The sequence below is a fragment of the Agelaius tricolor genome, unplaced genomic scaffold, assembly GCF_023055355.1.
Source record: "Agelaius tricolor isolate 1412-34295 unplaced genomic scaffold, bAgeTri1.0.p SCAF_2, whole genome shotgun sequence".
NCBI classification, from domain to species: Eukaryota; Metazoa; Chordata; class Aves; order Passeriformes; family Icteridae; genus Agelaius; species Agelaius tricolor.
In genome coordinates, this window is record NW_027269262.1 from 91,974,955 (window position 1) to 91,992,829 (window position 17,875).

General features: G+C 39.9%; 1 protein-coding gene across 14 annotated transcripts in view; it reads right to left on the reverse strand.

Moving 5' to 3' along the window:
• Positions 1-17,875, reverse strand: part of PTK2 (protein tyrosine kinase 2) — a 189,446-nt gene that overhangs the window by 14,922 nt on the left and 156,649 nt on the right. For all 14 annotated transcript variants that reach the window (XM_071421882.1, XM_071421881.1, XM_071421870.1 and 11 more), the window contains 8 exons: positions 16,974-17,089; positions 16,032-16,132; positions 15,058-15,147; positions 13,625-13,829; positions 7,412-7,523; positions 4,980-5,066; positions 3,675-3,812; positions 1,816-1,947 (listed from right to left, as the gene is read on the reverse strand). In XM_071421882.1, coding sequence (XP_071277983.1) covers positions 1,816-1,947; positions 3,675-3,812; positions 4,980-5,066; positions 7,412-7,523; positions 13,625-13,829; positions 15,058-15,147; positions 16,032-16,132; positions 16,974-17,089 — 981 coding nt within the window. The remainder of the gene's footprint in view (positions 1-1,815; positions 1,948-3,674; positions 3,813-4,979; positions 5,067-7,411; positions 7,524-13,624; positions 13,830-15,057; positions 15,148-16,031; positions 16,133-16,973; positions 17,090-17,875) is intronic.

Below are 17,875 nucleotides of genomic sequence, written 5' to 3' on the forward strand. Positions count from 1 at the left end.
TTTGGACCCTCATGTCTGAATTGTGGATATCTTCAGGAGACCTGCAAGGCTTCCAAGAATGACTCCCCACTATGACTTTTCCACATCTTCACTTCCTCAGGGCTAAATCTAGAAACTCACCCACATTCCTTTTCCAAGAAACACCCATCTATAAACTGAATATCCTCCTTCTTACACACATCCTGCTATGGGCTCAAAGGCACCCTGTGGCTACCAGCAACTCATTTAGCTCCTAACATGGGGTATTATAAATTTGTAATAGGCATCCAAGGGTGAACCTCAAAGTCTGTACAGTCAAAATGTTAATGTGGAAAAAAAAAAAGAATTGAAATCTCTTATGGACTCCAATTCCTTAACAGAATAGATGCAAGAGAGATGGTGTTTCTCCACAATAAACCCAACACAAAATGGAAACACAGCAAATCTCTCCCAAACAGATGCTATGAGTGTATTACAGATAAAAAGGAAAATCAGCAAGTTCCTTCTCAATGTCAATTTGGGGGATGATAAACACCCTAATGGTCCAGAGACTGAGTCAACAAACAATACAAATAATCATCCTTTATTCTACACAAAAAATCAGAAAGTTTTCTGCAGAAAGTTCCCACACAACCTACTGCCACCCCTGCGATGTCAATGCCCCATTCCCAGAAAGCTGATTCCACAAAAAGTTCTTTACCATCTTTAAAGTTTTAACTGTCAGGGATGAGTTTGACCTCCTGGGTTGTGTAGGTCACCAGCAAGTGGTGCCACACAAGACTGGAAAAGCTAATGCCTAAATTAGGGAAGAAATTTTCCTTTCCCCTCCCTCTCTTCAGAGGAAGCAATCTGGGCACAGGGGTTTGTTTGCTGTCATCCCAATGGAAAACTGCAAATTCCCAAAATGGACTTAGAAGCAAACCAGTTTCAACACCCATTAATCAAAAGTCACTTCTTAGCTCAGGCACAATGTGGATCTCAGCTAGAACAGGTCCTGGACATGGGAGCATCTACCAGCAGCTCCAACACAGGAGATTTCCAAACTGAAACATTCCCTGAAATATGCCTAAGGTCAAGCACAGGGCTGCTGTGTGTCACAACCCACACACAGCACTGTAAATTATCCCTTGTCCTGTGAGCATCAGGCACCCACAGGCTCCTGCTGACATTCTACTCCCACCTTCTACTCCATCTGTAGCCATCAGCCTCAAGCAGGAGAAATGTAACACTCAGCTTGAATTTTGACAACTGGGAAGCCAGAGCTGAACCAAAAAAACATCCACCAGTGGCACTGACCACAATTCTCTGTGGAAGTGCAGAGAAACACCATCAGAACATCCCATTACCAATGATTTCTTCTTCCTGCTCGTGGTGAGGTTCGGAGCTTTTCCCTACTCACAGAGCTCTCTCTTACATTATTTCTTCCCACTAACATGTGCCATTATTCCTCCAGGGCAAGGCTGGGTACAACTCCTAGCACAGCCACAACTCTTAGATGGTTACACCTTTTTTAGGGGTAGAGTACACACAGATCCTTCTGTGTAAGAACAAACAGGCAACCTCAAGATGGGCACAGAATTGTACCCACAACTTCCCCCACACAAACACTCAACTGGATAAAATGAGATTCACCAAAAGCCACAGCTGTTCAAGAGATCTGAAATACAGTTCTCACTAGCCCAACACTTATTTTAAAACCTGTTTCCAAACCCACATTTTGGGGGTCCTGTGTCCTGTAAATTTTCTCATTTCACAGAAGTGACCAGTTTTAAGCAGCTGCAATACAAACCCCAAGAATCAGAAGGAATTAAGAAGCTCTGTGAAACAAAGAATTACCAGGAATCGTTCTTCTTTTTCGAGCCAGCGCTGATCCTCCTCCATCTCCTGCTGCTGCCGTATCAACCTCTCCTCCATGAGGTGTGTGGGCAGAACCTGGCTCATCCCACGGATGTCCAAAGTGCCTGAATCCTGCAATCCACAGGAAATTTACTCAGTCTCACAACTGAAAATTCCTATCAACAGGTGCAAGAACTTAGAGATGATAAAAGGAAAAGTTTTTACAAGTCAATTCTTGGCAGCAGTCAAGCAGAGTTTCTTCAGCTCCTCAAAAGCTGAAGGAGAGCACTGGAAGAAACTCCCTCCAACCCTGAATTTTTTATCTGCCTTGCTCTTAGTCACTGCAACCAAAAAAGATTTGAAAGAATCTGTTCTGTTTTTCAGCAACATTGTCACTTCCTGTGTTGCACTTCACTTAAGCTGGACAACAAAACCAGCTTTATCAATCTTGTTTTCTTGGTCTTGAGCAATAATGTAACCATCCAGTTGTTAAAAGCTACAAGATACATTTTCAAAAATCAAAACAAATACGCTATTCAGTGTTAGCCAACAGTGGCAAAGCATGTCACAAAAACATTTCTAATGAATTTTTGTCCAAATATTTATGGCTGTCTTAAGCTTACAAACCATGTCACAAAAACATTTTTTAACGAATTTCTGACCAAATATTTATGCCTGTCTTAAGCTTATAAATACTCCACATACCATACCCCAATGCTGCCTGGAAATCATTAAGAAATAGTGTATAAATTAGTATTTTTTTAAAAGCCAAGGGAAATTTGGTAACAAAGTTCTCTGTATTTCAGAGACCACTTAGATGTTTATCAGGAACACAGGGAATAGAGCTGGTTAGAGAAGAAAAAAAAATTAAGACAGAAGCTGCACAAACTGAATCTTTGTGGAAGGAAAAAATGGAATAAAAAAGTGTACAACAGTGGAGAACAGAAAAAAAAAGACAGAAGGTTAAAGGGGGAATTAATTTGATTTTCCTCAGCAACTCAGTGCAATCATGACAGGCTGGAGAGCACCCAGAAGGAATTCAGCTCAGGAACAGTCTCTCAGACCCTCTCATTTTCTCTTCTGGGTAAGTCACAAAGAAGCCTCAATCCTTCAGCTGTGCTGGGTATCTCCCAAGAGGTTTTTTTGAGTGTTCCCATCTCTGTGAACAGCAGTAAGTTCCAGTAAAGCCTTCTCTTAACAAAGAACAAATATTTGCTATCACTCAGTTAGATAAGTAGTAACAACCTCATCAAGAATTCATGTGAAGTGACACTTCATGCCCAGCTGTCACCGTCATATTTTCTGAAAAATCTCTTTGCCCAGGATTCTACTCCTGGGAAGCTGAGAAGCCTCAGAGAAAAAGGAAAACAATATGATCTCATTTGCTTCTCCTGTGTTTTGCTGCTTTGGAATGTGAATTGTTTTTTACTTCATGACCAATCACAGTCAGGCTGTGTTGGGACTCTGAAAGGAGTCACAAGTTTTTCTTTAGTATCTTTTAGCCTTCTGTCTGTATCCTCTCTCTTTTCTTTAGTATGGTTTAGTATAGTATTCTTTAATATAATATAGATCATAAAATAATAAATTAGCCTTCTAAGAACATGGAGTCATATTCATCATTCCTCCCTTCAACGGAGGTCTCAGAAAATACAAGACCCAGCCTCACACAGGAGGATTTGTTTAAAAAACAATTCAGTCCTGACTCCCAGTCCACTGCAGTGAGACAATTTTAAAAGCACCAGCAAAACTCAGTTCTCCTGTAACAGATCTACCTAAATAATAGAAGTAATACAATTTATAATAATAAAAAGTGCACTGAAGTGTACAGAACACAGTAGCAGATGTGTCAGATCTCCTACCTCCATGTTTGGTTGCCACACTGATATTTCCTGAGGGCGATGGTTCCAGGAATCTGTTTGATCCAGGAGAGAAGCCTGCCCAGGATAAATGCTGCCTGCCATGGCTGGTATCCCATGAGAACCAGGGTAGCCAGACACCTTAAGGGGGCAAAAAACCCCACAGGGGCAAAAACAAAGAGAAAAACAGAGATATTAGTAAGACCTGTGCTTCCCCATGATGGAAACATCCCCTCCAAGACATGAAAGCACAGAAATGACTCAATTCAAGCAGACACTGAGAGGAGGAAGGAAAAGCAACATCAGAAGAAGGAAGCTGAGCCAAAATATGACACCTCTGTTTTAAGCCTTTGAGGATGCTCATCATAACATAAGTATTTTAGAATAACTGCAATAGGACACAAATACAGCTTTTGAGGATAAGTATTTAATGGTGCCTATCAAACCAGCAGCATCACAGCATGCTCTAACCTCTGCAGGCAAGGAGATCAAACTCCTCTGAGGACAAAACTCAATCTATAGATACATATGTAAGAGTTCCACATGCAGAGCTCATGTTCCAGTTAATAGGAGCCTGCAAACATCACCCTACAGAGCCCCATAAAAATGTACCCCCTGCTGTATCTTACAGGCTTAAGGCTTGAGTGGCAGCATGTAATTAGTGTGCTGAGCTGAGTGGCCTGGGAACTTCTCCACAGGAAAATCCAAGTAGTTTTAATGAGCCTGAAGTACTTATTAAATCAATGAAAACCTCCCTCTCTTCATGGAAAAAAATCCCCTTGACTGAGACAGCTGTAATGTGGCTGTAGCCTTGGACAAACCTAAAATCGCTCCAAGTCCTTTAAAGACAAACTTTTGTTCTGAATTTCTTCAGCAGTTTTAGAAGAAAAGCAAAACCTGCGAGTATACAACATGGTAGGGCTAAAGGCAGCAGCTACCAGGACACAGAAAATAAAATACCAATGACCCCAAGGAAAGGCCCCCAGTTAATGCCATTTTATGAAGCCAGTGATTTCACAGCTCAGCACAAATGTCAACATGAACACCACATTCCCTCAATAAATATGGAAATGTCTGAAGTGTTTCACTGCAGTTTCAGGAATCTGAGCACCACATCAGATGTGGAAATATTTACCATCTGGAGTAAAACTACCAGGCTCAGTTTGGATTTTTTTTTCCTATGTAAAACAAAACTCAGAACTGAACTGAATTAAAATAAACCATGAAAGAAGTGCATCAATCCCACCAGCTGCATCTAAACCCACATTTGTAAAAAAAACCAGACACTCATGGTATTAAATGTAATACCTGGTAATGATTTGGCTGTACCATATGCTGTGGGCTTGGATAAAACCCTTCACTGGATCTGGGGCTGGGGTAACCAGGTCTACTGGGCTGTAAAGAAAACGGAATTTTTAGAATCATTAAACACACACAACTAAACACAGAAAATTATGTTTCGGTGAAACGAACATTTACAGGTTTGGCAAACTTCAAAATAACCCCCAAACAGATTTTCTATAACTACAAATACTTTTTTTAAACAACTAAAATTAAGTTGTAAGTTTTCCTCCATTTTTGCTTGGCAGCGGATGCAGCTGAATTGTTTGCTCAGTATGTCAATAAATAATTCTTGCTCTATGAATTCTTTGTATTTATTTAATTGCTTGCACTCAATGACCTGCTCTGTTCTGTTCAACTCTAGAGAGAACATCATCTAAGAACCTAAGTCTTAAATCAAAATTCCAGGTGCAATACAGCCTTGTTTCCAATTTTTGCTGTTAATTTGCTGCTTTTGTGACTGTTCTCAGAAGTAAATTCTTTTGTTTCAGTAAGAATAACACAAACCAAATGGATTTATTTGCATGGCTATTTCCATGTGGTGTTCTGAGGTATAAAGATAGTTCTGATTATTAATTTCTGGGTAACTAATTACCTCAACATGGAAAGTGCTTTTGATCATACTCTGAACCTCCAAAGGTATAGCTGAGGGTTTCTTTTTGAATAAGGAACAGCATTGCTGGGTATTTCAGGAGGAGAAAAATTAACCAAAGAGGGAAAAAACCCCCAAACTTCATCATTCTGCAAAGGGCTCTCAGTCCTTCTGGCAGTTAAAGGCAACCACATCAATTGAAGACTGCAGAATTTATCATTGCTTGATGAATACATTCACTCTCACTCTGGACTAGGATGTTTTCTGTCTCAGGGCTCTATCAGAAATATCACTGTGAGATACAAGTGATCTCAGAGCATGGATTGTGAGACCTGGGAATTGTTTGAGTATGTGCAGGAGGTTTATACCTGCAACAATCTGCAACACTTACAATGAATCAGCAGAAGAATAAAAAAAATCAGTTGTCACATTAAAAAATTAGATAATAATTAAAGAGACACTTAAAACCTCATACCTACAAGATTCCACTTGTTCCAATGCCATTATTAAACACATCCATATTTTACACAAAAGGAATGTATAAAAAAACCTAACCAACAACAGCATCAGAAATACAGTGTATTTCTACAAGGACATAGCAAGCCCCTCAAAACAGATTCTCTCCAGTGGAAGAATTAACTGCATTTTTAACACACCTTTGGTCAAGTGTTTCAGTTCATACATCACACACAAAGGTGCTCATTTCAAATTAAGCATTCTACTGGTCCAATTTATGCAGTTTATCTGCTTCTGTAACTTGGAACATTGTTTAGATAAACACCAAATCCTGCTAATTCATCTCAGATGACTGAACAGCTTGATAGATTGTTTGCTGTTTCTAACTCTGAAATGAAAGCAGCAATTCCACTGCCCACATTTTCTATTTGCCATCAAGGTACCAAAATGCAGAACTAAGCTCAGAAATCTGATCTATCAGGCAACCACCTGGAAATGGAAAGAAAAACACCCCAAAATCCCCAAACAAACAAAAACCTTCCCTCTCCCCTCAAACCAAAACACAAAATTTGCCTTTCTATGAGTGCTGGGGAATGTGTGCAGCACAAGGTGCCACACAAGTACTCCTGGAATTATTATCAGAATTCATTATTAATAAATTATTATTCCAGAACCTGGGAGTTCCAGGAATTCACCACAAACTATCAAGACACAGACAATACGCTGGTGACTGCACAAAATTGAAATTCTTCAAAATACAGGCTTGAACTTTCAAGCAACAGCTTGCAAGAATAACTCTGAAGGGAAGCAGAGTGAGGGAACTGGTGGGGTTGGACTCCCACAGCTGCAGAAGCCATCAGTGACATCCAAACAGGACAGAAATGAAAATGAAGTGGAAACTAAACCACGTACGTTCCTTGGAAACAAACCCCTCATTTCTGTCCAGAAGAAGGAAAATGCAATTAGCTGACTCCTGTCCTGTCACTAATGTGTTATAAATAAACTTCATGCTGGCCTGAGAGCTCATTAGCCAACAATTTACAGGAGTGCTACAAGCAAGAAGGAAAAGGAAAAGCCAGGAGACAGTTTTGTGGCAGCTCTGGGTTTTTTTTTACAATTTCAAGTAGAAACAGAAAATCTTTAAAGCAGTATCACAGCACAGATCAGTTCTAAGCACAGTTCAAACAGAGCTGGGTCATTTCAGGCAAAGATTCCCAGATGGGGACAGAAGTGGCCAAAATGCCGTGGTTTGAACCAACCCATCAGGGCAGGCTCTGAAGAAATAAACGGAATAAAAAGCAAGTTTTTGTTTGTTTTTTGTAAAACACACGTAATTTGCAGTCTTAGCTACCTTGGGAGGAGCTTCATCTGATCCTCCTGAGTCCCAGGACACTGTGACTTGTCGCCTGGATTCCATTCTCATTCGTTCTTCTTGCTGCAGCTTCTCTTCCTCCAGTATTGTACTAAGGAAAACACATTGCAATCAAGCAAAACTCCAGTTTCAGTGACTAATAAACCTCTCCCCACAGCTCTTGCATTTTTCAGACTAATAAACAGTACTTAACTTGAAATGCTATAAAACTACTGAGAGCCAAATTTATTTTACATACACTGGTTTTGTGCCTGAAAACCAGTATCAGGAAGAAATAATTCTGTAGGATTACCAGGGTGCTTTTAATAATGAAAACAGCATCAATTTTCAGAAAGCTGTGGTTGATCTCACACACAATTTTTTTTCCATAACAGTTCTTTTTATGTGCAATTACACAGAGAAGTCCTCAAAGACAATCAATCAAGCACTTACTTGCATGAAAGCTTAATCTTCACAAGAAAATATTCTACTGAACTGCTGCAAAGGTTCAAAACAAACCGAAAATGCTCTTTACTGAAACTCAAGAGCTTCAGATCACTGGGATTTTTTTTTCTTTTTTTAAAAGAAAGCAGTCAAAAATACTTCTTCAGCTCTTATGTTTTAGCCTAACCAGGAACACATTCAGCAAAGCAATTTAGCAAAACAGAAAGATCTGACACTATTCACTCAGCTTCTAAGCATTCAGGTCAAAAGGCTGCATTTTCACAAAGTACAAGACAGTAGTAAAACCAGTTTGCTACTTACCACTGTTCTGACTATTAAAAAGCCTGTTTGAAGCTGAACGTGCTCCTGCTGCCCCCACAGCCAGCCTCCTCCCAGCTCTGCTATGTGGCTTATTAATGTTGGATATTTGCCATTTGAAAAAGACTCAGAGAGAAGCTTTGAAAGAGGGAGCTGCCAATTCCTTGGAGCCGCACGCTACGCGGACGCTCTGGAGATGTGAGCAGGGCAGATTATTTCCATATCACTGTCCCCAGGGTAAAGACAATCCTGTGGAGGAGCTACTCCAGTTTCTTTATCACTCAGGAGTTTCCAGAAACAAAGCTAAGTTCTGAGTTTATAATCTCCTGTTCAGTCTGCTAAACAACCACCCAGAATTACTCATTCAGGGGATGAGATCAACTCCAGCAATCTATTCTCATCGTGAAACTTCACTGCTCATTTCAAGGATAAATTCCCGCTGGAGACAAGAACTTTGGTTTTCCTTACTCAGCCAAAAAAACCCCAAACCATGCCACTTCTAAAAAGCAGAGAAGCTTGTCTCGCTGCAGCTAAATCAAGTTTATAACTATTGCTGCAATTTCAATCCATCATTGCTGAAGCAACACAAGAATGTGGAACAAAAGCAAAATCAGACAAGTTATTTGTAAAAGTCACCCTGCTAGAACTACCATGGAAACACAGCTACAGCCTAGCAGAGGGAATGAAGAGAGAATCATTCTATTTTACCTCTCTCTTCCTTCAGAATAAGGAAAATGCAAGATTTTCTGCTTGAACCCATGAAGAACTGGCACAAAACCCCTGCTTTAAAGCAATCTCACACTTCAGGTATCCTGGATTTTTATGCAGCATGAGAAAGCAGCCAACAGCCATGAACCATGATTATCATCTTTCAAGAGAAGGATTAAAAAACGCCTGAACAAAATAAGACAAAAAAAAAAGTGTGCCCAGATTAATGAAAGAGAAATGAATAAAATGTAGGTTTTTAACCAAGCTGTTGGTACAGCAGTTGCTCTAATCTGAACAAAAGAATAGAATGGAGTTGGCTGGTAGTAGCTGGCTAAATTTAGAGATGGCTTACTGACAATTTGGGGCCATGTGTGGAATTTGTCACAGCACAGTCCTGGTTTTCCATAAAAAGGAATGAAACCCCAATACCTCTGCTTTGCTATCAAAGCCATTTTATCTGTGGTGCCCCAGTGTGCAACACCATCATCATGTATCACCAGAAATGACAAAGTTCTTTTGAAATGACTTCTTTTTCTTAACACAGGCTCAGCTTTTTGCCTTACAACTGCAGTTCATCCTCCCTGCTCGTGCCATCAGGAGGTTCTTTCCCAGCAGCCCAGAGCAGCCTGGCCAGAGGCTGATGGGCTGCAGCAGCATCTGTACTTGGATGCCCTTGATTCTGCTGACAAGAATATAAAATAGAAATGCCTCAGAGAAGCACTACTAGAAAAAACCACAAGGAATAGAAATGACTCACAGAAAGGTCTTTGTTTTCACAAAGGGAAGACCGGTCTGTGGATGAAGGAAGAGTGTGCCAAGAGATATTTTTGACGTTTCCTCAGTGCAGCTGCTCAAGTTCTCTGAACAGTTTATTAGAATTTGCAGAAGGTCAGGAGAAGTCAGATCTAGGCATATTTTCCCAAACTGCACATATTTTTAGCAGCAAAGAGGAGCAAGCAGAGAATTCTATCCCTGTGGTTCCCCAAGCAAACCTTGAGGTAGCACAGGCAAATTTAACTCAACTTCTCTGTGAGGTGAAGGCTCAAGAAAAATTTCAACTATTAAAAGTTTTCATAATTGATACACTTACATAATTTACAAAGAACTTCTTACTGAAATTGGCCTGTGACAGCAAAAAGGAAACATTTATGGGGACCTTCAGTGTAGGAATATTTAAAATACTAAACTATATCCTCATATTCCAAAAAGGCAAAGCAGCACCAGTGTCTCCTGCTACAGTGGTGTGGGAACCTACATCAAGTGCTGACCCACAAAATGCAGCTTCTTTATTTCCCTTTGCCACCAGAAATACTAAGTTGGATGCAGAGGAACATACTTGCAATATTGTTCTAATATGAAAGCACTTTTTATATGGATTATGGACTATTCTTAATGGTCACAGGCAAAGAACAGAAGAACAGCAAAGCATTTTGCAGCCTCCATTGTGTATTTGAAGTATGTGTTACAGTCTTTTTTTTATCAGAATGCCATAAAAGAAGACTCAAAACTGCCCTCAGCCCTACCAATTTTCATTTATAAACAACATTTCAGGATCTACATCAAATGCAGTGACAAAAAGACTCAAGTCCAGCTCTCATCAGTTAATTATCTCATTGTTGTCATAAAACCAGACTTTAAAAGCATAGTATCTCTCTCTTTTTCCCCCCATTCTTTTTAGAGCTGTTTCAATGTGACCTGCAGCCCCAGGATACCAGTGGGGTGAAGCACTCTGTAAAACCTGTGACCACCAATGGCCCTCAGTGACACTGTCACCTCTGTAATGACATAACTGCTCCTTGTTTTGCTATTTGTAGCAGAGCGGGTTCATGAAAGTACTTTAAACAAAATTTGTTCCAAGACACAGGGAAAAAAGTCATGAAATGACATTAATTTGAAAGTTTAAAGTTGAAATCCTTTTACATTATTTACCATTTACAAATTGTTTACCATTTATATTATTTATATTATTTTGCAAGACAAAAAATCTCTTCAACACAAAACCAGCAAGGCAACACAACACTTCCCAATTAAAAAGAATCCTATATTCTAATTCTGACCAAGTCAGAATTGCAGGAGTAGCAGGGTAGCACCTCACTACCTCACTGCCCTGACCTAATCTGACTTTTAACCCCCCCACCATTTGAAAAGGAGACTTGGAATGCAATGATAAATTACATTTGGAAATCCACAATCCACCCATTTGTTTCTGTGTTTGCTGGGAAGACTGACTCAACCACATCCACTTCAGACAGATCAAATGCTATAAAATTACTACTCTAATAACAGTACTTAAATTCATATGTAGCAACAAATAACAGTGCATAAATTGTGCAGAAATCAGCACCTTTGCCTTGCACAATCAGCTGCAAATTCAGTTTGGGTAAAGCAGCTGTTACTATGAAACAGAAAAAGCACCAAATAACAGAGAGCATGTGAACTGTTTATACTCCCATCTATGCTATTCCAGATGCAGAAGATTTTTCCCAAAGCCATGAAGTTTTTTTCATTAAACCAGAGAGGAATGAATGCTGCAGTGCTGTATCTGGCTCCAAGCAAACATCCAGGCTGCTCTCAGCTTGAAGAGACTGCTCTGGACAGCATCCAGAACGAGCAGCAGCAACACCACAGGAAAGGCCACCAGGGAAACAGACTGTTTTTGCAAGTTCATGGGAATTTGAGTTCTGAAACCCAATCCTGCCTAGCTGCCTGAGACTGCCTCATCATCAGGGAACTGGCAACCTTTCCAGTGAGAGGCTGGCTCTGTCTGGAGCAGCAAAAAGCAGCCCTAAGGACAACCATGTTGCCTAAATTTGGGAGATAAAGGTCACCAGTTTGGTGAGGCAGAAAGTTCCCAGTTTTGGTGGGAACAGAGTGAAAACTGGATTTTAGGGTTGCCCCAGCAGAGAGGCTGCCCTGTAAACCATGCTTCAAATCCCCCAGCATGACCAGAGGAGCAAACACCTCTCCACAGTGGGTGCACTTTTCATGCAGAATGAGATGGAAGCGGTGCCTGGAGGTCTCAAGTCTGATCTCCTGCTGAAGCTGGGCTCCCTGTACAGCAAGGGCCAGGTGCTCTGAGCCTTTTCCAATCAAAATCTCCATGTCTGCCAGCATGGAAATTCCAGAGTCTTTCTGGGTGACCTGTTTCAGAGCTCACCCAAGCACACTGGGAAACATTTTGATGTGTAACCAACGAGACCCTGCCTTGCTGCATGCCCTGAGTGCTGGTTCTGAGGAGAGCCAGGCTCTTGGGCACACTCTGGATTTACTCATCCTCTTTCCTTCCTGGTGAGATACTCTCCCTGCTTGGCTTTACACACCACAGTCATCTTCCACTCCTTTAAGGGCTTCATTCTCATCTGTGCCAACCAGCTTTAACAGTACAACCTGGCTGCAATTTATCAATCATCCTGTACTTTCAGAGCCAAAAAGACACAAAAAGCAACTGAATTGCCAATTTCCACCTATTACCCAAATCACACAACAGTGTCACATCTTTTTCTTGCAATCCCTACCCAGCCCTGACATTCCTCCCTTTGTGTTACCTCCACACAGTCCAGAGGATAGGAAGTTATCTGTGAGAAGGGTCAAGTCTTTCCTTAGCTCTGCAAATTATTAGTCTACACAGGAATTCCCAGAGTAACAGATCGTGGAACTGTATGAAATGTTAAGAATTAGGGAAAAACTTTAAGGTCTTCCAGCTCTCCATGCAGCAGCTCTGAGATAACATCATAATTACATTCAAATTGTCTCTCATTTTAACCACCAGTGAATTATCTCAAACCATGAACATTCAGTGACAGCAAAAACATAGTACTATGAAAATAAAACATGCCACAAAGCACAGCTTTGAAACAAAACCTGAAGTAAAACCAAAGAATTCAACAGTGAATTACAAGCATTCCCAGTGTGGATGGCCAGTGAGCAAAACCTAAGTGTTACTCAAAGCTTGTACTGACTTATGCAAAATACATCCTGAGCAGTCATGAAATCCAAAAGTCACAACATCTGTGACCCAATTTGGTCACAAATATCAAATGTGCCTGCACTTTATCTCAGTGATGTTTCAAAGCCTAAATATCCCTCCTACTTTGGGGCTGGTGAAATGGTGATACAGACAGTGGAATATATTACTGCAGAATAAACTAAGGTGTGAATTTAGACTGGTCTGCAAGGTGTGTGCTCACACTCATTCCAAGATAAACACAAAGATAATTTATATCCTGGTTTACAAAGGGCAAAGGAATTTCTGTCTGATGCTGCATTTACTGCAGGCTCTGCAATTGCCCTGTGACAGCTGTGACTCTGCAACTATGGTGCTACATGTCATGAAAGTAACTTCCAACAGCACTAATCTGATGCTTTATTTATTCAAAATACATCTCTACCCCAGAAGCCCACAGCATATTTGTTTAGATAACCCCTCTAAATTATTTTTACCTCCTTCCCCAAGGATTGTAGCTAAAATTATAAACAAATTGCTAGTAAAACGTGGAGTTTTTCTTGGGAGAGAAAGGAGGTGATTCATATTTCCAGTTATTTGAATTTACTGCCTAATCTCATTTTCTCTACCAGATAAAGCCCAGTTTTCCCAAAGACCAGCAACAACCTGGCCATTTGAAGATAAAACCTCCGAACGCTGCGCCTCGCATTTTCCACAGAACCAAAACACCGTAACAGAAGATAAAGCGCAAAGAAATATTTCTGAACAAAGGAAATGACCTCTCAGAAGTCAAACCCTACCTGAGTTGTGCTTTAAGTTCAGTAAACCTGGGTCTCCTGCTGGGGTCGTAGGCCCAGCACTTGGTCATAAGGCTGTAGAGGGTGGGAGGGCAGTTTGGAGGCATTGGGAGCCGCTCACCGTTCTCGATCCGCCCAATCACATCATTGTTCTTCACTCCCTGGAAGGGCTTTACCCCGTGCATGAGGATCTCCCACATACACACACCTGAGGAACACACACAAAACCACATCTTCTTCACTGTGAGCAAACAATGGGAGCTGTCCAAAGAGAAACAAACCCCAGTTTTGTACTAATAATGCAATTTCTTCTAAAATATATAACCAGGGACTTGGTTTGGACTTACCTGCAGCAGGATCACACACACAGCACCAGCCTCACCTCCTGATGAGGCACAGTGACCCACAGCTGGCTCACACAGTCTTTTACCTGCCCTAAACCACTGCTTGCTCATATTCCAATCTCCTCTCTGATGAGGTAGAATGTGTTTGCTTTTCCCTCTGACTCCTTCCAACCAGCTTGTTCCGACATGTAGAGTGTATTTTCACTTTGAGGGTTTTTAAGGTTGGCATTGATCCACATTTTTTGTGCTGAAAATGTGTAATTAACCAGTTTCTATTGAAACTGCATTAGAAGAACGTGGTCTGTCACTCTAGAATTGTCCAAAATGTTCCATAGGCTTCATTTTTCCAACTATGACAGTACTAGAGTTTTCTTCAAATATTATAAACCCTTCACTTAAAAACATTCAAATTTTAAATTTAACTCTTACTTCATTATCCTGCTCTTATTTCAAGTCTCATCACTTTTGTATTCTGTCTGTACAGGCCAGCAGTCAGCACCAGCTGGAGCACAGAACATCAGATTATTATAAAATGTTGTATATTTGGGAAAAAAGATAAAGGTTTCAGGACATGTCTATTTACCCTTGTATTTAATGAGCTTCTGGTTGTATTTTGTAAGAGGCCAGGAGCTATAAAAGACAAATTAATTATTTTAATTTCGCATTAAAGAATCCAGCATTAAGGATCTGGAAATTGGGTATCTCATAGGATGACTGCACATTAAGCAAGGAAATGTATATCAACATAAAGAAAAAGTCAAAATGCAACAGAGAAATAGCAAATGACAATGGTATTACACAAAAAAACCAAACCAAAACCAACAGACAAAAATAATCTCTGTCATAACTATGAGCTAATTTCCTTGCACTTTCATTTCTCTCAGCTTCTTACCAGAAGTAAAAAATTCATGAAAATTCAGGCTTATTGAGCAGGAGAAGGAAAGAAAAATACACTGGAAGAAACTGCATTTTCAGAATGCACAGTAAAAACTGTGACAAATATTTGGAAATTATTCATTTATAGCAGTCCAAATCAACACTGGGCTTATCCAAGAGGACACAAAGAACCCTCCCAATTTGATTTTCACTTACCAAACATCCACACATCGCTAGCTGAGGTAAACCGTCGGAAATTGATGGACTCTGGAGCCATCCATTTGATGGGTAATTTTCCTTTGGAAGCTACAGGGAAGGCAAGAGAGAGCAGGCTGTTATCCCCACTACAGAGCTCAAAAATAGATTCTGTTCCCAGAGAAATAATTCATAGACAAAACCAATCTCCAGTGAAGTACTTCAAATATTGATATATAAGCTGTTTAGCTTTACGTGAAATGGAAAATGAACTAACAAAACCCAAAATAATAATAATAATCTCCCAAACCTCCCTTAAAGACCCCAATAACAAACCCCAAAACACACCAAGAAATGATCATGTCAAAATTATTTCCCCTCTTAGCAATTAAAAAGATGAAAAGTAGCCCAGCAAAGTGAGACAAATAAAATGATGAAACACAACAGAGTGTAAGGGGACAGATAATGGATAATTTAAAATACATGAAACCAGAAAAATATTAAAGATGAGATTTATATAGTCATGGTTTAATAACATACACCAGTTTTGGAATGCTACTGTTTGGGACCCAACATGCAATTTTTAATTTCTTGCTGCATTTCCCATCTCTCAGGCACTGCAGGACATCTCTCAGCTGCTGGAGACATCAAAGCTCAGTATTCCATCCAAAATGGGGCAAAAGTAGCATTCAAAAGCAGTTTTGTACTGACTCTCCCTGGTGCAATGGCATCTGAAGTATGCAGCATGCAATGACAACACAGACTCAGCATTCATCTGAACCTACATGTGAATTTGATCCTTTTTGCACCTTAAACCACACCTTGTAATCCTTCTTCTTAAGCACACATAGGAATTTACTGCCATTAATTAAGTGTTGAATAACTTGCCTTTTTATACAAATGCACCAGCTAGACCAAGGAAATCTGGTTAATTCCTCAGCAATGTGAGAAGCAACTGTGTTTTCACTGCAAGAAGGATCCAGAGGTGCCCTCACCTTTGTAGTAAGTACTGTCTTCCATGTATCGGGACAAACCAAAGTCACCCAATTTCACACAGTCAGTGGTAGACACCAGCACATTTCTAGCAGCAATATCCCTGCCAAACAGAAGAAACAGTATTTCTAGTAATTTCAAAATATGAAGTTGTGAAGTATCATCACTTGAAGAAAATTTATCTCCTGCCCTGCAAAGGTAAGGAATTGGTTTAGGATTGCAGTCCTGTAGGAGGTTTCCTAGTAAGGAGCTCAAGCTCTCATTGCAGAAAACAACAAGATCCCCCCTGAGCCTCATTTTCTCACCCATTGTTATTTACATGTTTTAACATAAATATCTACATATCTATGCATAGCTATTACTTTACATGCAAGTGTTTGCTTATACATTACCACAACAGATATAGAATTATATAGTCAGTATTTAAACATGAGGGAATTGCTTAAGAATTAATTGCTTTAGAATTAATTCTACTTCATAACTGGAGTTTTATGAACTCTTAGTTGCACACAGTAAGAGGTTGAAGCCAGTCTCTTCTCATTAAAAACTCATGTTCACATTCAAGGAAGTAAAATTCAAAACACACCATGAAGGAAATTTAGGTTCATTTTCTGGTTAAGCAAGTACTTGCATTTTATAAATATTTTATTTCCCCTCCTCTTTACTTAAGAAGCCATCTGCCCTTGTTTTGCTTTTCTGTATTTGAATGATTACAGTTGACTCACAGCTTGAAAAAATACTGTAACCACAAAGCAACAACTGAAAATGATTCCGACTGAAATCTGGCACCAGCTCCAAGTCAATCCAGGAGTGAACCAGCAGGTGTCACCCTTGAAAAGGGTGTCATTTTAGTGGAAACCTCTGCAAAAATGACACTCCCTAAAATGTATGAGCAGTGACATATAAAAAGAGACAGGTACAGATAAATAAGTATGAAATCTTACCTATGTACAAATCTTTTGCTCTCTAAGTAGGCAAGAGCTGTGCTAAGCTGGTAAGCATAGAGTATCAGAGAGGCCAGGTCCAAGCTGTACTTCCTTACTTGCAAAAACGACCTCAGCTTTTTGCACCAAGGAGGGAAAAAGAGAAAGAAATTAGGACAAGAAAATAACAAAGCTGAAAAAGGCATATTTCAAACTGTGAAGTTTACATGACTATCAATGGGCATGACTTCCTTGCCTTAAAGGCTGAATGAGGAAAAGAAAATCACTTCTCATGAAGAATTGTGACTGCCTTACAATTTAATTTCCACATGAAAACTGTTAAACTAAAAAAATAACTGTAATTTTGTGCATTCCTTTCAGTCTCCTTTCGAAAAGCATCTGCTGTTGCTGTTGCAGAGTGAAGCACGCTTGGACTTCTTTTTGGTTTTTTTGGTTTTTTCTACCCTTGAGTGCAGCCTCCATTTATGGCCTAAATCACTTCAGAACTGAACAGGACCTGGCCAGCCCAAACATAGACTGATCAGTATTGTTTTAGAAGCATTCATTTTAATAATTAGTTTTAACCTACATGTGCTAAAACAACCGTATTTAGCTCAGAGTATATATAAGCACAGAATATTTGTCAGCTCTATTCCCAGTATAAGGCAGGCAGAACCTACTGGAAGGTGGCATTAGAGTGTCCTTATCGATCAAAACAAGGCTTTGAAAAGTGATTTGGTCACTGAAAAGGAAATCTATTGACAGAAAATGAGTTCTCTACTACAGGTTTTTCTATCCATCCCTCCTATTGTATTTTGGAAAATGCACTGCAGTTTGATAATTACAATGACAATCATATAATGTTGTATGAAATATCACTGCAGCTCACATTTTCAGAAACATGGCTCAAAGAAAACTAATCA